The sequence below is a fragment of the Mauremys reevesii genome, linkage group 8 (genome assembly GCF_016161935.1).
Source record: "Mauremys reevesii isolate NIE-2019 linkage group 8, ASM1616193v1, whole genome shotgun sequence".
Classification (NCBI taxonomy): Eukaryota; Metazoa; Chordata; order Testudines; family Geoemydidae; genus Mauremys; species Mauremys reevesii.
In genome coordinates, this window is record NC_052630.1 from 21,908,481 (window position 1) to 21,930,414 (window position 21,934).

Consider the following 21,934-nt stretch of genomic DNA (forward strand, 5'->3'; position numbering starts at 1 on the left):
AGAAGTCAGCGGGGCCGCTGGTAAGTGAGATGTCTTTGAGCTATAGGTTCATTACACATTACCGCCAGGCTAGCCAGCCTTTATGCTGGATCATTAATTCAAAATGCCTTCATGTAAAAGCCAACCTTAGACAAAATTTCAAAGGCAAGAACTCGGGACCAGTGCTACATAGAGAGGAGACTGGAACCATATCTAGAATGGAAAGAGTGTGAATTGTAGTGTTACTAAATCAAAGCAAGAAAACTTGTTGGGGATTTTTTTGTGGCTAGTAATTGTACTGAAGAAATGATTCTGGGAGGCTGTGCTTAATGTGTGAAATATATTCACAGCTTCGCTTTAATCCTTGTTTGGAGTGGGTGACAAGATTTCACAACCATTGAAGCAAAAACCCTCCAACATGGGGGTGAAGGAAGGTTGTAGTTATATTTTTATGTTTTTTTTTCCTGCAGCTTTTGCCTAATCCTTCCTTTTTACTTGTAATTGCAATCAATTTATTGGACTTGGCTTCACCCAGGATAAAAAGCTGAGGTGCTAATTTCTCTTTACATGGCTGTCAACCTGGAAGTTTAGGCTGAGTTTCCCACACACCCCTTTTTTTTTCTTTCCTAGTTTTGGTGCAAAATTTAAACCTGGTTGTTTAGAATGATCCTGCAAAGTTCAGGAAAAGGGGTGTGGAAGGGGTTCAGCCTTCTTCCCACAGACCTCAAATGTTCACTGGCATCTATCCCCTGTTGGGGGACCTGTAGCATCCCTGGTTTATCCAGATTGTCGGGTTATAGTGACATTGACATTGATGGGGTCACTTAAGGAACCTGTGCAACAATTGTGCTGCTTCATCTGTGTGACGCATTCACCAGCCCAGTGAAGCCCTGCACTAGGCAGGTAATACACAGACTACATATGCCAACTCTGGTTTCATGTTGTTCTGAATGAGACACCTGCTGTGTACCTGTTCTGAAATGCTCTACCCATTTACAGTTGTCATTTCTAATACCAGCATTTGAGCTATATCCTTGTTGGTGGGGAGTCTTTCTTATAATGGGCCATGATTTGCCAGCCTTGACAGTGTTAACTCTGGTGGCTGTGCTGTGGCCAGGTGCACAGCTTAAAAATGCGTCATCAGAAAAAGCCAAGAATTTTATGATAAGATAAAAGCTTCTTGTAATTGCACTGAATTAAATCAAGATATTTATCTTATTTTATACAAAGGGGAATGGATTATGGCTTTAAAATACCACAATTTCCTTTATTTTATGTAAGATAATCTCTTTTCTCAATATGTCTGTATTTTGAAAAAAACAGATTAGTCCTGAAATAACCCCTTTTGTTATGTGGCAGAAGATAAGATTTATGATTAACATCAGAACTTCTACTTAGTCTGTCAGTTTGACTCTGGAGGAGAAGCAAAATTACACCCAGGGTACCTCGATCCTGGGAGCAACTGTAATATCAATACATTCAAGTCTATTTTTAATTGTACAGTATATGCTTTGGGTAATGAAAGCAGCCAATATATTTGCAAGGTGACACTGTGAATCCTTGGTCAGGCTGTCTCTCTGTTCTAAGACTACCTCTTGCTGTGCATCCCACTAGAGACATCCACCTATATCCTGATTTGCTGTATGATTCACTTTGTGTCTGGGTTCCTCTGAAAGCCCCTTCTTCAGGGAGCAATTGGGATGCTCCATTGGCATTTTCAGAAGCTTGCTGCATTGCAACAGCTCTTGTTTCTAGCTCCCTTCTCTGCTCAATTTGAGTTCTGTAGTCAGCCATTCTGCATCCAATAGCATCATCAGACACCCACACCCCCTGAGCTCCTGGCTCAACCTAGTGGCTTTCTGCAAAGCATCAATTAATCTGTCTATCATTTATGAGTAATAGAAAATAATTTGGCTTACAGAAGCCTGCAGAGAATAATGTGGTATCTTTACATTGACAATGGCCTGTCCAGCTCTGTTGGAAGGCAGCCCTGATTAGAAGGGCAGTGTTTATGAAAAGCAAAGTGGAGACAATGGAGGGGAAAGGGGGTACAGCAATGGCTGCTCTTGCTGTAGATTGACAAGCAGCCCAAGGCTTATTTTGTATGTAAGTTTTGTTGGTTTGATTTCATTGTCTCCCTGATTCAAATGTAAACTTTAACTTAAATTAAATGTCTCTGTAAATTAAACCTCTCTGGTTGTTCACATGCACAACTGTTTCCCAATGCTCTCTGCTTTGCCTGGCCAGTTTGCATAATGAATAATTTGTCTCCTGCATTTTGGAAACATTGGCATGTAGTATGATAATTATTTCCATATGGAGTGCTGGAGAATAATGGTAGCTATTTCCCAGGTGTTTCATCAATGCATCGCTACAGATGAACCTGTGGCAGCTACTTCAGTTCTCCCATCAACTTTCCTTCTACCCAGCATCTCCGTGCACAAAGCCCAGAGAATCTACTGCTCCTCCTATCTTGCATGTTTGCCACAAGCTGTGTCTCTGATGTAAGTACTAGCTGACAGAAAGAATGCACAAAGATGCAGCCCACATGTCTGCAGGGACACTGCCCTGAATGAAAGTAAACTGGCTTTTCAGTACTATGTTTGCATCCTTCTAGGTCTCCTGACAGTAAAGGCAGCAGCTCCTGTTCTGTGGAAAGCTATTTGAATGGTAATTTTAATTGGTTTGGAGGTTTTGATGAAAAGGCAAGACATTAGCTGTTGGAAAAGCTTGGTATTGGGGAGGGCTCAAGTGAAATCAGATTAGAGAGCATCAGCCGAGTGCCATTATTGGATTGTATAATTTCATTCCAGTCCTGTTCCCCACATCAGCTTTATTGTAGTGATAGATATTTATGCAGGCTTAGCCACAAGGCACAAATGGAACGCACATGCTGCTCCTTAAATGCAAAGCTCCATGTGTACACAGCGCTTCTCACTCTCTCTTTCATTCAAGGGCACCGTAGCTGGGCTTCTCATATCTAATGAACCCTGTACCAATGGCCCATCTCTTACAACACTCAGAATGCTTGAAGCTTAGGGACAGTGTGGCAATAAGGAAGTGGTTGTGTGGAGATTTGCCCTATACTTGAATCTGGTCTCCCCTCCATTAAAACCATATCTCCCACTGACACTAATGGGAACTATGTATGTGTGTTGTTGGACATGCAGTTTACACTCAACATCTCCCGAAGCTTCCTGTGGGGTGGGGTGGCTCAACATCATCCCCCATTACAAGGCAGTGCCCAAAAGGCATGTTCCTGCCCTGAGAAATCTTGTTGAAGATTTACGGTCTGATCCAAAGCCCTTTGGAGGCTTTGGATCAGGCTCTTAGGGGGATTTGTGGTAGTAGCCTTGGTATCCCAATTAAATTCCACCTACATCCCCCTTCTGTAGTTTCAACTGCATACGACAATCTTTTCTGCCTCCTGCCAGGGCCGGTGCAACCCATTAGGCAACCTAGGCAGTCGTCTAGGGCACTAGCATTTGGGGGGTGGCATTTCGGGTCCTTCAGCAGCGACCGTGGCGGCTGGATCTTTGGCCGCCCCAGTCGTCGTCGGCATTTAGGTGGAGGGAGCTGGGGCAGGAGGGTGCGGGGAAGAGGGGCGGGGCGGCACGCAGGGGGACTCCCTGCCCCAGCTCAACTATGCTCCACCTCCTCATCTGAGCACACTGCCCCGCTCTGCTTCTCTCCCTCCCAGGCTTGCGACGCCAAACAGCTGATTGGCGCCACAAGCCTGGGAGGCGGGAGAAGTGGTGCGGCAATGGCATGCTCGGGGAAGAAGCGGAGAAGAAGTGAGCTGGGGCGGGGAGCTGCCGCATGGCTCGCTGGGCCGGGGGGAGCTGCCGTGGGGTGGGAGGGCGGGGCGGAGATCTGCCACAGGGCTCTGGTGGGGTGGGGCAAGGTGGAAGTTTCGCCTAGGGCGCGAAACATCCTTGCACCCGCCCTGCCTCCTGCCCTATATCATTGTATAGTTTTGATGTGCACTGTTAATTAGTCTTGCTCCCCAGAAGCTGCTGCATTTCATCTCTGGACAGAGTAACTCTTGGACAGTCCATATCAACATTTGCAAAGTGCTTTGTGTTCATTGGGCATAAAGGTGTTATATAAATCTAAGCTACTTTTGTTATATTATTCACTGTGGCTGCAGACATACTTACATCTAAAACTTAGAACTAATCATTTAAGTGCTGAAGTGCACTTTAATTTTAGGCTGACTTTCTTAAAAACTCTTTTTCTTCCTTGCTGCTGAAGGAAAAGCATTTTGAGTATATCTCTGGGGGAAGGTGGGGACTTTGAAGAGCTGCTTAATTCAATCAAATGCCACATGAATTGTTCTGGGAATATTTCACACAGATCTCCCAGGCTTTTCTCCCTAGTGAAGGAAGAATGTGGCCACTTAGTGGATGGTAAACACTACAAGTTCATAGGATCTCATAGTGACTTCCTGGGTGTTATAAGCCCTGTGTTTAGCGTGGTAACTGGAGAGGAAAAACAATTACCTTAAAAGTTGTTTGGAGCTTGGAAACTGTATGTGTTTTCTTTGTTTGTAACAGAGCACTGTAGGGATCTAATCATGGCCTATCCCATCCACCTCCTGGCAACACAAACATGCATTTGTCAATACCTTCCTCACCACTAAGCACCTCAACATAGACTTTCCCTCTTTCTCTATGCCATCTGAGCATGGACTTTCTCCATCTGCTCATATCTCCAGTTGCTAATATAAGTCTGTGTTATATTTGTTGGATTTATTTGTTTTTAAATGAGTCCTACAAGGTTTTAACAAACTCAGAAGTAGGAAAGGCTCCTGGGGCATATGTAAAATGTATGTAAATCTGCCATATGTTATTTAGCCAGAAGATCACTGAAGGGAAAATGTGCAAGTGTCCTCTGTGGTTGCCTGATATAATAAAACCCCTGTCTTAGACAGATTTGAAGAACTTAGCTCTCATCTAACTTCCAATGGAGAACACAAAGAATGTTTCATGAGAAGGACTGAGGGAAGAAGTTGCCTCTCATACCCCTTCAAAATCAGAATTGCATGGGCTACACAAATTAAGTCCACATCAGCTTCAAGAGAGAATCAATGTAGCACAGCCCTCTAACATATAACTTCCTCTAACAAGCCCTGAAATAAGATAGGAGCTTCCTGCAGCATTAATCCATCTTTCACTGGCTCTGAGCCTCAGAAAGCCCTGCCACTAAGGGGCTACATCTAATAAGGTGAACACTGTGCCCCAGGGCTCAGATTCCAGGGTGATGAGTGCAATAGAAAGTGTAGCCCAGTAGACTCACTAATGGGACAATCTTTGCAGTGAAAGTCAAATCAATCCACCTCATTTGGCATTCATTGCGTTCATAGTCAGAGGTTCTTCAGGTGTGAAATGTGTAATTCCACAGGAACCATATTGTAACACCCAAGGTACATCCTGGCTGGAGAAGGAGGAGGAAGGAATACTATGGGCTAGGAGGTAGCACGAGGACTCATGCAAGTCAGAACACTGGGTTCTTCCAAATCTTCAACTGACTCACCGTGTGACCCTGGGCTAGGCATTCTTCTCTGAGTGTCTCATTTTATTCATCTGCAGAAATGGGCATGCTAATCCTTGCCTACGTCTGAGATGGTTCAGGGTTAAACTAGTGTCTGTAAAGCTCTTCCAGAACCTTTGATAATAGGTTGCTCAATATATGTGTGAAATTGCTTAATTATTTTCCAAAAGTGGGAAAAACCCTTCGCCTAACACATAGAGGCTGGCCCTTCTCCAGCTGTTGAAGTCATCCAATTGATACCTGCATGTCCCTGACTTTACATTCAGATCTAAAGGATAAAAAGCCTTTTGTGCAAGTCTGATAACGTCTATTATTTTGGAAAGGGAGCATCTGGAGAATGAAAGTCCAAAGTGTGATGAGCAATGGCCATTGAAATGACTTCAAATAACTTGTCAGAGGTGCTGGGAATTTTTCTCTGGTGCACTGAAAACCCAGTTCATCACTCTTCATTGCCCACCATGTGCTGGCCCAGACATCAAAGAGATAATCCTTCAGTGCAATATATGAGTCAATATTTGTTCAAGGTGAAGTTGCAAAGCCCGCTCAGCATCCCATCTGTTCCTACCAATTCTCTTTGTGGTGGTGAATGCCTTGTAAACAGGTTGGCTAATGAGCTGGATGAAGGTATTTCTCAGATAGAACTTACACCAAAGTACTTTGTCTCTGTGAAGCCTATGAAGAGAACTGGGTGAGATAATGAACCAAGATTAAAAATAATTAGCTACATTTTATTTTGCAAGAAACTCACGTCCTCTAGGGCCAGATTGCGATGCCATCATTCACATTGGCCTTGATTCACCACACTGTCCGAGCCTCACAGTCACACAGAACAGAGAGCGGAAGCTGCTTTCAGCTTCAGGTGTCCAGCTCCGGCACAACATAGGCCTATACTCTCCCCTCCCTATTCTGTTTCTGAACCTGTCCTTCTACCACCACCAGCTTTCTATTTGGGTATGGGTGGAATTCCCCAAGAAATGACCCATCTGTCATCTCCAGCCAATTTAAGGCCACTTAGCTCTTCAGTGCTTTAATGGAACATAGTAGTCTTAGCAGACCAGAGAATCTGGCCTATTGAATAGGATCTTGAAGTCACATTGGAGTCAGTGGGGCTACTTATGGTGCAAGGTATTACTCAGATACCTTGTGATCTGTCTCAAGGCCTACTACATTTTTTGTTAAAGCTAGACTATGAGCTCCTCTGGGTAGGGACCATTCTTCTTGAGTGTTTGGAAAATGTCTATATATACACTACCATAATTAAATGATGAAGTTTAACCATTGATACTAGAGAAAGGAAAACTTACAAGAATTTCTAGTCTAACCCCAAGCTGGCCAAAGCTGGATTGGTCCCTACGGTAACTTTTTTGCAGACTAATTTAAACAAGGGAACTTCTACTACCTCCTGTGGGCTGGGTGAGGAGGCCTGTTCCATGGTTTGTAATAGATTTCATGGGTAGGAACTTTTTTCCTGGTGTTTAGCCTAACATTTCTCTTTCTGTAATTTCATCCTATTATGCATAGTTAAAAATTATACCAACCTAAACAGTTCCTCACCCTCTTGATATTCACACCCATGATATCTAGCACAGAAAGTCTATATTAGTGCAGTTAGCAGAGAACAAGTTAGAGCCTTGGTACTGCGTGAGTTTATATGTTTGAAACTAGCCTACACGTTCTACCCCTTAAATCATCTTCCATGAATTTCCCAGGAGATCACTGAAGCATAGAAATGTTGCTAGCATTGCGCATCAAGTATAATTAATTGCACTGCAGGTGCTGGGAGAAAAGTAACCCTAGATTTTACGGTAGCTAGTGTAAAGTTTTTTTTAGTAACTTCAGCACTGTTATATACATTAGTCATCATAGGCAGAAAAAGCCCAGAAAGATCATGAGGGATGTTAGTAAGCAAGTTACGAGTAAGTCCTGGCTGACATTAAACACAATTCTCTCCCACAATAACATTGAGAAGTGTGCATGATAGTAACTTCAACCTTCTGGGACCCAAATGAGGAACAGCGGAAGGACAAATGAAGGAACAGAGGAAGGACAAATGAAGAGGAAGTTTGAAATGACAAGGAATTCATTTGTTTGGATTAGAAGAAACAACATTTCCCAGAAACTCAGTTTCCTGATTTGCTGTCTCTAATGTCAATAATGAAAAATAATCAATAACAGGATAGAGCTGCAGGTAGCTGTGGGGGGAAGGTAGATTTTGCTGAAAGATCATTCATGAGGTGTGGTAATATGTAGAGCTATGGCCATAAAAAGCATGTTAGTTTTTCCACAGCTGCCACGTACTCGGAGTGAAATGTTGTTAAGTATTTCCTACAAAAGATACATACATCTTCCATCAATTGCTGTGCTGTGAGCAGCCAGTAGGAAAAAAAAGTTTAGATACTGTCTTACAGGATGAGACAACTGGAATCAAACTGCTTCATTCTGGAGCGTTATTTCTGGGCAGTTCCCAGAGTTTCTGTTGCTATCTTAAAGCTGCTGGTTTGTCCTGTTAATGGATCAGGAGCTGACAAGCTGATGGCTGGGTGACAGACTCAAGCAGATTGTTGTTCTTTCTGTTTTTTTTCTTTCATCAAGTGAGGGAGGACATTTCAGAGACAGAAACTTGATAGAGTTTTCTGGGCTTTCAGATGCAATAGAAAGGAACTCATACTATGGTGCTAGCTGCTGCATTTTCTTTCAATTCAATAGAGACATATACACACGCACACACACACAGAGCCTGGATAGATAGATTAGATAGATAGATAGACACACACACACACACACACACACACAGGCTTAATCTTCATAAATCATAGTAATAGATTGGATCTGAATTTTACAGTCAGGCCAGTCTGGATTTTGGACATACACAAAATTTGGGGAGTGCTCCTATCTAGGGATTCAGTTTTGCCCATTATACAGACCGGAGAAAGAGGAACTTTAGATGCAGATATAAAGTTCCATCAAACTGAAGGTATTTTCAGATCCAGGGTTCTGGTTCAGACCGATCTCTAGTTGTAGCATGCTCACCCAAGGAGTGCACACATTCACGCAGGCATGGAGGTATGGAGACAAAGAGAAAAACGCTATAGAATATTCAAGTACTGTGCTCCTGTGTATAATAAACCTAGCACTAGTGAATAGGCTTGGGACTCATTCATAACTAGGCTGTGGCAGCAAGAGTTGTTACTGCTGAGCTGGACTCAATATCTCATCTCTCTTCCTTCTGCAAAATGGAATCCACAGCAGCATCTTTGGTGTGTTGTTTAGAAGGAGATGCTCATGGGCCCCTCCTGTCCCAAGTATAAATCACAGGTGTGCTAGGCATTAGGAAGGGGAGGGCGCAAGCAGCATGAAAGATTGTCCGAGGCAGGGAGGGGAGGAGGATAAGGAATTGGAACCTCAGAATAGTTATCTCCATATGATTGTCTCGATGAGTCAGCTGTTAGGAGACTCCAGTCCTCACCTCCATGAGAATTCTGTCTATGTTTTGGAGGGCAGGATTTGGCCCCAGGGTGGAATTACTGATCATCAAACCCAGAGCTCATTGAAAAATGGGTTGTAATTTCAAGCAAGCTTTCAAGAGGTTAACTGGTAAACTCTGCAGAAAGCCCAGGGGAGATTTAGTCAGCCTCTCTCTTCAGGTGCCTAGATCTTACTCTTCATTCCAAAGCATCTTCCAGAGCTCCCCTGCTACTGACAGATCTGGGCTCTTTTAGATTTCCTCCCCCATGAATCTGAATCCTCCCTGATGCAGCGATGCCTTTAATATACAAAAAATTGGCCACAGCTCCTAGCAGCTGCTGTTTTGCAAAGAAGATTTCTAATTTTACATAATAGCCTGATTCCTTCCCCTACCACACTGAGAGGAGCTGTTCCTAGAGCGAACAGGATACAGGTACCAAACACCTAACTACCTTTTCCCCTTCTGTCCAAGAATCAATACCCCAAATCTGACCACTCAGCACCTCCAAAGCCTTAGCTGTCCTGAGTTTGCCACAATGTTACATTAACAGTAGAACCAGACAGCAGCTCATCAGTTCACCCTGGGTCCAGGGCAGCTAAGGGTCATTTTAGAGGTGGTTTTCCTTGTTTTAAAAGTACCATTCTGGGGACAGAGAATGTAATTGTGACCCCTCGTATACTGCATCTATCTTTCTTTTCCAGTTCCATTTTCCATCCAAAGGAGGAAAATTAAAATAACTTTATATCTAATTAAAGCACTTTCCTGGAAGTGACCATATTAGCAGCGACGTACACAGCTGTGTTCTCCAGGCAGCGCTGCTGAGTTTGTTTGACGGTTAAGTAGCTCAGAGAGATGTTCTTACAGATGTAACTTGTAGGGAAGTTCACAGCCTGTTGATTTGTGGCATTCACCAGGGCTCCTTGAATAAAATGGAGCAGAATATTAGCTAAGAGAGAACAAGGTACTTAAGAGCATTTTGCTTTATCTGATAAATATACTAAAGTCCTGGAAAGGAATGTCAAACAGCATCAGTCTGTGTATAGCTATGAACCAAATTGCTTACAATGGCTGTCAGTACCACAGTTTCTTTTATTAATCACATCCGTTTGTGTGCATGTCTCTGTAATGCAAATCCACTTGGAAAAATAAGGGGGTAGACAGCAGATCCCACACATCCTGTTTTCCTGTCAAGTGTTCCTATTTCTGGTGTGAATCTAAGTGTGGCTTGCACAGCACTCTCCACATGTAGAGTGGATACTGTCCCTAGCACAGGCTGGATGAGATCTTTAACCCTCCTGATAATTGATCAAAAGAAATCTTCAGCGAGGGCCAAATCTGGGTCCTTACTGAAGTTAATGGGAGCAGAGTTTGCTTCTTTATCTTTAGTTATGCCCCAGTGCTTAGAAGTGGGTAAGTGTATGTCTACACAGCACAGAAAAACCCGTGGCTGGCCCATGCCAGTTGACTCGGGCTTGCAGGGATCAGGCTGTGAGGCTATTTCACTGCAGTGTAAACTTTCAGACTTCGGCTGGAGCCCGAGCTCTGGGTCCCTCCCACCTTTCAGGGTCCTACAACCCAGGCTACAGCCCGAGTCCAGACATTTGCACAGCAGTGGATATCTAGTGGCTGTATACACATACCCTAAGAGTCAACTTCGTCACTGGCCTGTTTTCCTAGATGTCAATTCCCCTGTATCTGACTGTTGGCTAGTGCTGGCTGTCCCCTGTAATGTTATCAGACTACATTTTAGAGAGTCTTGCAGACACAAGGGAGTGGCTATCAGACTGACCCAAGTCTGTCCCTGCACAGGGAATGGAACATTTTATATCCTCTCTTGTTTTTCTCTTAGTGTTTGATCTTTGAATAAGTATGATAGAGCGTCATGACATTCTCATGGGAGCATCACACTGCTTTGAAACCCACTCATAAGCCTTCAATTCACTGCTAGGTAATCACTGAAATTTCTGTAGTGCCGTAGGACCACAGGGCTCTTTACCAAATGATAGACACGCTATATTTAGGGAGCACTTTATTTGCTACTGAAATTAAGCCAACTCTAATATGAAACATGGCAGCTGTTTAATTGCACACCACAACACTACACAACAGTTTAAGACAGGAAGTGAAGGAAAAAACATATTCACTTATTATTTCAGAGAGTTTGTAAATTGGCAGAGTAATATCATCAGAGGTGGAATTTGTCCAGATACACGCACTGACATTTATATATTTACAAAAAAAAAGTACCATGAAATTGGTAGCACCCTATGTTAAGGAGACGTCTATAAATAGTTTTATTATTTAGTAACGTATAAGCCACTACGTAATATTCTGGAGAGCAATAACAGATTAAGTTCATGTATTAAAGATATACATTGGTTCAATACAATTTATACCTTATAGTTTCTTTTGTTAACAGATTGCCATTGCATAACTTGTTAAGCATTTATTATTAATGCATTTTATAACATACTTTATAATATACTAAGGGGGTAACTGCACTGAGATTTCATTTATAGGTAAGGATAAAGCAGTTATAAAAGACACCTTCATTTAAAGTGTTACCATGGTATCTTTAACAAATCTCAAGTGGCTATGAGCTCAGTTGAAATCATCCAAAAGTCAGCACCTGCAATAGCGTAGTGATGCCTACCACCACGCTGGGTCATTTGTTCAGCAGTAACTCAGCCGGTATACTCACTTCCAACTCTCAAAATCATCAGTATCACCTACTGCTGTACCTAGGCACTCACTGAAAGTCTCCCCTTCAAAATACTGCCCAGCTTAGCTTATAAGATCAGACAGAAACGCTGCACACGGTATCTCCACAGGTTGGTTCATTAAGGCCTGGTCTACACTAGGGCAGGGGGTCGAACTAAGGTACGCGAATAGCGTAGCTGAAGTCGAACTACCTTAGTTCGAACTTCTTACCTGTCCAGACGCCGCGGGATCGAAGTCCGCGGCTCCCCCATCGACTCCGCCACCGCCGTTCGCGGTGGTAGAGTTCCGGAGTCAACGGGAGCGCGTTCGGAGTTCGAACTATCGCGTCTAGATTAGACGCGATAGTTCGAACTCCGAGAAGTCGAATGCTACGCGTCGACCCGGCAGGTAAATATAGACCTACCCTCGAGAAGGTTCCATTATGCATACAAACAAGTTATTTATTGAAATATAACAATACATTTAAAATATTTAAAAGATGCTAAAAATGCACGTTGGCAAGTATTGTTACAATGGTTTCGACTCGTTGTTTATAATTTTAACAAGTCCTTGCTAGTGAGAAGGTAAATTGGCTTCCTTAGAATAATATGCCTCATATCATGCACATGTTCATATTGATTTGTCATTGTAACAGTTCGGTTGTCTTTAAACACAGAATGCTCACAGTGGTGTGTTACTGTAGAGTTACTCGTGATGGTTAAGCAGTGCACACTGGTTTGCTGTTACTGTATAGGACTGTGGGCACTGCTGACATTTCCCCCCAGCTCTGAAGAGGATTGAAGTATTTGCTTTAAAAACAAAATAAACTGATAGGCCTTGGTTTTCAGAGGTTTCAGATGGATTTGTGAGTGCTTAGCCCTTCTGAAACGTAGGTGCTTATGGATTTGCAAAGTTCATGTGCATTTTTAAGAAAAAAATCAATCTAAAGCTATTTGGAAGGGACAGAAGGGGTGACCTGTCTCTTAGAATATTCAAATCTATGGACAGAACTGGGATGTACAATAAAGAATGGTCCCCAAGTTGCAGTCCCTACGCTTAAGAGATGGTAGAGCCATGCTGGTGTTCCCTTTGCCCTGCAGCCCCATCCTTCTCCATTTAGCACAGCTGAACCTTGACAGACCTATGACTTGGCTTCTTCACCTGTCCTTTCTTGCAGCACCCTGAGCATCTTTCTCTACCACTGCCATTTTTGTCCAACTGCATTACACATAAATAACACAGAACCAGGCAGACATCGCCTGTGGTCAGCTGAGCCTCTGGTAGCTTTCCTCCTCAAGCTCGATTATTCACAGAGGAGAATTACATTAGCACTGCCTGGGATGCTACTTACACCACTATTAAAGCTTGTTAAACCAACTCAGTGGCACTGACTTCAGGGAAATTAATTAAAGAGCAAGTCAACAAAAGGTTAAGCTGTTTTTGTGCCATTCCAAAGTTCATCTGTTCTAGAAACATCACCTCATCCATAGAAGGAAGGCAGACACTAAGGCAGGTATGAGCTCCACAGACAACTTTGTGACCAGAAGGGAAAAGCACTGGCTTATCTCAATTCCCACCCACCCCCAATCTCACAGCTATTTTTGATTTAAAAGAAACCCAAAGAAAAAAAAAAGCAATGAAATCTTATACACTTAAAAATCAGGAATTTTCCCTCTGACTTTCCAGGCAGATTCTTGGCAGCATCCCCATTACAAGGTGAGCTTCTAAATGGAGGAAGCTCATTTGAATACTCACCATAAAACATGGGAATTCTGACAATAGGTTGTGTTCATTCACCGTTGCTTCCCATAACCTGAACCTCAATTGGATATTCAAAGTGGGGTATGCAAGAGTGTACCATGTATGCAAGTCACCCAGGTATCTTGTCTTCCATTTCCTCCAAGCCCCATGCAGCTGGCTGGGTACTGCATTACATTGCTATAAACTGCTTAGGTGTTAAAACACCTGAACATGCGGGAAACTGTCAGCATGGGGTTTTAAATGATATTTTCCATGCTTTCTTTGTGTTTGGAAAAATTAACTGGAATAAGTCTCCTGCCCTGGTGATCTGGTGGGAATATTGATGGCACCTTCAGTGGGAAGAAAGCCAGTTTGGGGTTGTACAGAGAAAATGGCACTGGGAAAATGTTAGAAAACACATTAACTAACTGAGTGTTAAACAAAGCTTTATGCTTAGCATGGATGAGGATAAATTGTGTTTAAAAATATATTAGCTGGCTGTGGTTAACTTTAGGGTTAACTATCATATCAATTCATACAAATCATGTTAAAAATATGCTAGCTCGTCTTGGCGCCAACTAATGTGTTTTAAAGCACAGCATGTCCTTTTCTGTACAGGTACATAGAGTAATGCTTGATGTCCTGTTTTCTAACACAGTGTCTTTCCCAAGTAGGCAAGGCCTTAGAAAGGTTCTGCTTCTCCTTTGCTGGCTAGACAAGGGGCAATGAAAAATAATCTCAATTCTTCTTCCTTTTCCACAAAGTGAGAGAAGGTGGATTGGGACATGACGGTAGCTAAGGGTTCTGTAGATAATGATGTGTCTACTTTTCCACCATTAATCCGGTTTCTCAGAGGCTGACATGTTAGCTCTTTATGATGGGTGGGAATGAGGGAAAGCTGATATGTAGCCTTGCAGTGTGTATGTGGAATTTATCTGCTCCCTTAACAGAGACAGGTCACTTTCATAGGCTCAACCAAGAGATATAATCATGGAGGATATGTGCCATCCCCTTCAGTCAGATGATTCTGGTCATGTGACTAGTGTGTGGGATGGGATATATAAACATCACAATATCCAGCTAGACCTCCCTGGAGCAAACCTGAGAACTTTTTGAAAAGGAAAATGTGGGGCTATTTTGCTAAAGAAAGCATGAGTGAGAAGACAGAGAACACCTGTGGAACAAGATGGAACACCTCCCCTCCTGAGCATTTCAAAGGGTTTACTTACGAAGGAACCACATGATATGCCTAATTCCTCTGACCCAATTGCCATCAATATTAGCTGAGATTTTCCCTTCCCTTGAGGACGGGGGTGTATTTGGAGCTTGAGGTTATTTTAACATCATTTCTTGGTGTTTAATGACAGGTTAGCTGGAGGTATTTTTCCTATTAACCATCTCTGTGTTTTCTTTCCTTTCTCTCTTTACCCCTTCACTGTGTCTGTCTTTTCTCCCGTCTGCACTAAAAGTGGCTGTTCTTCTATCTCCAAGTTCCTCCTGCTGTTCTGCAATAGACCAGTTCCTGTCTAACCCTGAACACACTCTGTAAGTCTTTTCTTTTATTACTGTAGCATCGTGTGTGTGTGTTTATTATTTCTTTTAATACACTTCCCTTGTTGTGTGGCTCACCAGGGATGGGGTTGATGGGGGAAACTTTAAATAAATCATGTCAGGAAGTTAAATCATAATGTTGTGTGTCATTTCCTGTATGCAAATACTCTTATTTTTGGCAATACAAAGGGTAGGATGCATTCTTTTTATGGTACTCTTCTGACTTTGAGGATTATTATTTATATTATGGTAGTTCACAGCCCCATTGCAGTACATGCTGTACAAAAGAATAACAAAGATGACAAAGCTTTAGCTGACAGACTGATATTAATTGCATGCCAGAGTTGTGCAGCACTATGCATACTGATCTGTGTTTAGACCAGTGGTTCTCAAACTTTCTTCATTCTGTCATGTGCGGCTGCCCAAGCACCTTAGAGGGATCTATCCGCGGACCACCTGAATGGAGCTCACAGACCACTGGTGGTCCATGGACCACAGTTTGAGAACCTCTGGTTTAGACATAAAATCTTTCTAAGCCCCTTGCTCTGCCAGATATAACACTCAGGAAACTTACCCAGTGAACTCCACCAAGGTTCTGACTAAGTCTGACTAGGGTTCTGACGACAGTAACTAACCTTGGGGAGAATTGTGCCTCCTACCACCCCGAACACGACCACACACAATGTCAACACTAGGGAAGGCAGGAGTTTTGTCTTAGTGCAAGCTGCCACCTCAAACCCACTAGACAATTTCCACCACAGGGAGCAATAGCCTGGTTTTGCTTGGCCTTGACAGTTACTACAGATGGGATAAGCTAGTGGAAAATAATGATATCCTGCATGATTTTGATGTGCCAGCAGCAACAGTCCACATAATGCAGTAACAGCAAGGGACCCAGTGGCCCATTGATTAAGAAGAATCCAAATGCCCCGTGAGAAGAAAAGGACTCTGGCAGGCAGGGGATTAATCCCTCTTTCTTCAATACTTTTTTTATTCTGATGGTGGATATTGCTGCTGGATGTTAATATCAGCAAATGGAATACATGTTCTAGCTGGATTTCCTTATGATCCCTGCATGTCTACTGAATCTTTGACATAGTTTAAGTTTAAAGAAAATCCAAGCCAGCATCTACAGTTGTTTGAATGCAGCAGTGAGACTTGGGTGATACAGTATCTGTGTCTGCCATCTGTAATTTCACCTAGCTAGGCCTCTGGGTAGGCAGCACCATATGCAAGTCACAGGGCAGCAAGCTGCTCCATTGCTACATGTCAGGTTTTTCTCAGCTGCTTCAGAATAGTTCTGCTGCAGGAATTGAAGGGTGCAATGAACGATTTGGCAAAGGGATTTTGTTTTCCTGTAAAGGGCTGTAAGTAGAAATAAAGGAAAAGTTAAGCAGAATGTCAGGGAAATTTTCTCAATGAGATTCGTTAGGGGGTGTACTAGTCTCCCCAAGGGCAGTAGAGAAAAGCCCATAACAGTGGATATTTGGGAGTGGACTGTATAAAGCATTGGAGCAGGGAATAAACCTGTTATAGCCAACCAGGATGGAGAGAGGGAGCGAGAATGAGGAGGCTACACCAATCATTTCCATCTCTATAAATTCCACAAAATGAATCCTGCTGGTTAAAGTACCTATTGCCAGAAAAATCTCAGTAATTTTCAGCATCTCTGACCCTATCACCACTGCACCTTGTCTGACCCTGATTTTTAAGGGACAAGAAGAGAATCCTGGGAATATGTGTGTGACCAGACTCTCTCCTAAGCAGGATTCTCTTCTGAGCACAACTGAGATTAACGGTCAGGAACTTTACATAGTGCTTCACAAGTATTAGAGATCACGGAACATTCCCCTAGTTAGTTGGTAGGCTGCCAGAACTGCACCTGGGCTCCTTAAGCCTCATTCTGAAAGGTTCCTTCCAAACAGGTATTAACATCAGATGGTCCCTGACAAACACCTTAATTCCTGCCTCTGCACCCACTCTCTCTGCCAGTCTTTTCCATGGACAGAGAGAGGAAAAACGTGTCAAAATTATTGTTAACTAATTATTAGCTCAGCTCCTCTTTGCTCTGACATGGAAATTAGCAACTCCACACCCCCCTCACTGTGCTTAAGAATTCCTAGTCAGCCGAGCTCAGAGCCAGGATGGTTTTGATTTCAGGTGGCTAGCCTGAGCCTCTGCCAGTGTCACAGCATCCACACAGCTATTTTTAGCATGCTGGCATAAACCCCACTAACACAAAAGTCTATCTACCTGAGTTGGGAGGCTCAGTCCCAGTTGCAGTGTAGATGTGCCCTCACTGGTCACAAACAATCAGCTTTTAGCCAGATCAGCCAGGAGATACATGCACCCAGACCCCATGTTGAAGAGGTGATTATTAATGAATCCAGCTGCATTCAACTTTCCCACTATGGCTGATTTGGGCTGAACTTCACATATACGATATAAGGGAGTTTGCAGTCTCACTCTGGAGTTCAGGAACCAGGTCAGGGAGAAATGTGGCCTGTCTTTTTTTAGGTAATGAAGAATGACAGACACACACAAACAGAAAATGAAGATCCCCTGCAGAAGAAAAGGCCTCTATCAGCTATAATCTGAAGAGAACCACAGGGCTTCTGCAGCCCAAATCTATACAAGCTAAAGCCAAGCTGGCTTCAGCTAACATAGCTACTCTTTTTATCACTGCTAGAACTAGCTGCTGTAATGTCTTTACATCATATACTAGGTGCATCCTGCATAACTGCGCTTTGGGGGGAAAAATTGGTATTAGCATTGTGCTAGCCACAGCTTTCTTGTGCCATATTCCCCACCCCCTTCCCAGCTCTGCTATTAGCACCTCTTCCCTGCTCTTTTATTTCCTTCCTTCAGCAATCAGGTGCCTGTTGCCAATGAGGCAAATTAACATTTCTGTATAGAGCACCTGCTACTGCACCCACCCATGTTAGCACACAGCAAGGATGGCTGGCTGTTTGGAAAGAGGGTTTTAACTCTTTCCTTGCCAGACCCTGTGCGAGAGCCCTTCTCCTAATCATTAAGGCCACTGCCTTCTTGTACAAGTTGCTGGTGAGAACCCTGATGTGAGGTTTTTGGGTCTCGCTCCCTGACCCTGGTATCTCTTCCACTGTCATTTCCATGAATTTCCTAATAAATGGCTGTACAGCCTAAGTTCCTCACAGAGAATAACATAATCGGAACATGACGCATTGTATATTGTCAGGCCCTGGGGTTCTCACAAGCAGCTTGACTGAAGGCAGCATGAAAGTAGCAGATAGTGGGATTTTTGCCAAAAATATTTAGAGGCCTCTCTTCTACAGTCTCCATATATGCCTGCTGCAGTCGCATCTCACATTGAAATAATTGGCTCCAGCAGGGACAGTCAGAGACAACAGACAAACTCCCAAGAACTTGTGTCACTTGTGTGTAACCTCCTTACAGACTCCCATGACCTTGCACCTCCAGTATGCGTGTATGAGGTGGTGATCCATTTTTCATACAAACCCCAGGGCCCAGGGACTTAGGCACCTACGGCCCTGATTTAGGCACAACTACAATCCACAAACTCCCCGCCTAACTCTAAACTCATTTGACTTCTAAGTTTTTGCGGTAAAAGTTCCCTAGGTGTCTCTGGGCATGCACACTGCTGCCTCAGGCAGGCATCCAGGTGCCTGTCTCACACCTAAGCCCCCATGTGAGCCTCAGACCAGGTGAAGCTAGATGGTAGAACATCTGTCTTGCCTGTGGAGCTCAATCTAGTAGGTGTGCTCTGAGTATTCCTAACTCCACACAAGATGTCCAGGTGGAAAGGGGACTCCGTAGTAACCTTTAGCTCAGGGGTTTGTGCATTCCCCCAGGATACTGGAAATCCCCGTTCAGTTCCATTCTCTGGTGAGTGCTCTAACCACTGGCCTATGGGACTTTACGATGTGGCTCTCCCTCAGTCTCACATGTTGAAGCCATTCCACTTCATATTAAATAGTGATTGGATGACTATACTCCAGAGAGTGGAGCTCACCTGAGAGGTAGGGAACCCTTCTCCACAGTAAGCAGAGGGGAGGATTGAACCTGGGTCTCCTACATCCCCAGTAAGTACCCTAACCAGTGGGCCAAGATTATAATGAAGGATACTGCCTCCTTCACACTACCTGGTTTGTGTATAGTTAGGCCTTCCTTATAACTATTAGGCCAGAGGTTAACATGCTCATCCAGGATGTGGGAGACCCCTGGCTCAAACTCTTTCTCTGCAAGAACAACAAAGGCATCTGATTCCAGGAGATAGGGGTTCCTGGCTGTGGGTTGCAAGCAGGGATAGGGGCCTCCCTGCAACCTGGACTATAAGAGGTGCAGGGTTTAGGACACACTCAGTCATTGGCATTTCCCCATGGCCAGCTTTGGTGGGGAGCCACCTATCACAATCACTTTTGTGGAACCTCTTCTCAGTCTTCCCATTCATTGTATGGGGATCCTTGGCAGCCAACCCAGGGTTTGTGTATACCAGTGATTTTCAAGGGGTCTAAAGCATTGCAACACCTAAGTCCCCTGGTAGCTCCCCACCTGGGGTTAATTATTAACTCAATCAGAAAAAAAAGAAAAGAAAAGAAAGCTCAACTCCATTTTGGGTTATTTCCAGTTGGTTTTTTTTTAATTTGTTTAGTTTTAATTCTTATTTCATCTGATTTCTGATAGTTGTTACTATTTCTCTTTGAAAAATGTCTTCTGTGAACAGAGAGAACTCTTGACCTTCAAGCTGTTTGACTTCCGTTTCACCCACCGGAGGCTGGAGTCTGCTGAAGGAAATCTAAAAGGGCCCCTGAGTTATACAGAAAAAATCTTGGACCAGTTTCTCTAATGTGGCTGAGCCGTAAAACTAGGGGTAGTAAAAGGCAGTAGCTTTAGGTCCCATTTGGAGGCCCTGGATCCTGTGGCTATTCCACTTTGGCCCAGAAGATGCCCAGCACAGGTTAGAGCAGCCTGTGGGCATCTCTAATTTATGTCGACTGTCCGCAACCCCCAAGAGGCTGTTAGGGCAGGCAGATATTACCAGGGGATAGGGAGTCCCCAGCTACATTGCTGTACCAGTAAAGGTCGGGAAAATGGTGACATAGGAGTCCTGACAGCATCTCTGAGTCACCCAAGGGTTTCCCAATGTGTGGGGAATTCTCAAAAGGCCAGTTAAGCCAGTTTTAGAGCTGCTTTGTACCACTAGCACAGCTCAGTGCATCCAGAGCAGGGATCATCATCTTTACAAAAATACTGTAAACATCTACTGTTGCCATCAGCAGCACAAGAAATCCAGGGTCTTATTCTCTGCTCCCTCACTCTGGTGTTAATCAGGAGGAGCTGCGCTGAGGTCATTGGAGTTACACTCATACAAGAGCATAATCCAGCTCAGAGTCTTTCAGGATGAGTCTCATTCCTGCTAGCCATTGGTGCGTGAGTATTACGCTTCTGTTGGACTTCCTCCACTCCCAAGAATTGTGCATTACTCCTCATCTCCAGCCCGGAGTATTTCTTCATCTGCTTCCCTCCACTGCCAAGTGACACTGGGCTCAAGGTAACAGATCACTCCAGGGGATGCATGCCACCATGATCTGGATTCTAGAGAAAAGCATACCCAGTTTCCTTCCTTCTCTCCAACTTGAGTAACAGCCCTGCTGGCCAACTGATAGCCCAGCTGTCTTGCTGTCATTTGTCCTGCTAGCTGTAGATAGAGGGCCTGAATTTCCACTGCCGTGTGAAGTCATTTTACTCCTGTGCTAAGTGGGTCCAAAACACTAGCATTGGGGTTTGGCAGCATTTTTACATCCTCTTAGTTTAAGTATAAATGGTTACAGACAGGGCAGGGAGAATCAGGGCCAAGGTCTTGCAAGAGGGAAAGTGGCTGGGAGGAAGGCTACAGAGAAGAGAATGGAACTTATATGGGCCAGATCCTCAGCTGGTGCAAAATCAGCATAAAACCCTTTGACTTCTGTAGAGCTGCATCTGTTTACACCAGCTGAGGATCTGGCCCAATGGCTTCATCAGCTAAGCAGGCTCCTGTGCTGGGGTGCTCTCTTGATAACGGCACTGTGAGAGCTGGAGTTAAAGCAGAAGCATATTTCACAATTTGCTGTTGTCAAAACCAGCCCTGATTTGTCAGAGTTCAAAGTCATCACTTTGATTAGGCCCCGACACAGAAAAACGTTTACGTTGCCATGGCAATCTCCAAACCAAGTGATTCATCCAGAAGGGAATTAACTGTTCTGAGATATCTAGTTATGATGAATTGATTAACTGTGACAGGCTGGAAAGGTGGCAGTGGGGAAGGTGATGAGGGGAGGGGAGATGTACCTTTTTTTTTTTTATAGAGCCTGCTCAGTTGCAGTTTGTTGTGACCAAGAAAACAGGTGTCTTAGGTTAAGGGTCCCTGGTGGGAAATAATTAGAAGTTCATCAAGCCAAAATATGCACTGCAGATAGGATGAAGGCTGTGGCTGGAAGTTACGAAGGCAACATTCAGCTCAGTCGTGATGGGATTTTTGGTGCAAATTAGTGGAGCCTATTTTGGGTCACCGGTTGGACACAAATAATTCTGCTAGAAATTGATCAGTCAGAACCATGAAAAAAAGCAGCAAAAATCCCAGAAAGGAAAAGAAACCAGGTGACCCAAATGCTCCGCCAAATTAAATTTGTGTATGTGTGTCTGTGTGTAAACGATTGTGAGTCCATAGGTACGAGTGGTTGTTTGTGAATGGATCTAGGGTGTGAAAGTAATCCTGCATGGGTCTCAATGGGTCTGCGAGCGGTGAGGATGTGGCAAAGGTGTATATGAATACGTGTGTTTATCTGTAACCGTGCGTGTGTAGGGATAAATGTTCACTTCTCTCTCTGTGCCACCAGTTTTATTGATGGAGGGGTATACATAGCGCCGAGAAAGGGGTTGGTTAGTTAACTGCTTGGGGGAATGTAC

General features: G+C 43.8%; 1 protein-coding gene across 5 annotated transcripts in view; it reads left to right on the top strand.

Annotated features, from left to right (window-relative positions):
* HTR4 (5-hydroxytryptamine receptor 4) overlaps positions 1–21,934 on the top strand; it is a 213,068-nt gene that overhangs the window by 149,448 nt on the left and 41,686 nt on the right. For 2 of the 5 annotated variants that reach the window (XM_039486718.1, XM_039486716.1), the window contains one exon: positions 2,332–2,483. The exons of the other annotated variants lie outside the window; for them this stretch is intronic. In XM_039486718.1, coding sequence (XP_039342652.1) covers positions 2,332–2,482 — 151 coding nt within the window. In that variant the 3' untranslated portion in view covers position 2,483. The remainder of the gene's footprint in view (positions 1–2,331; positions 2,484–21,934) is intronic. 5 annotated transcript variants of the gene reach the window in all.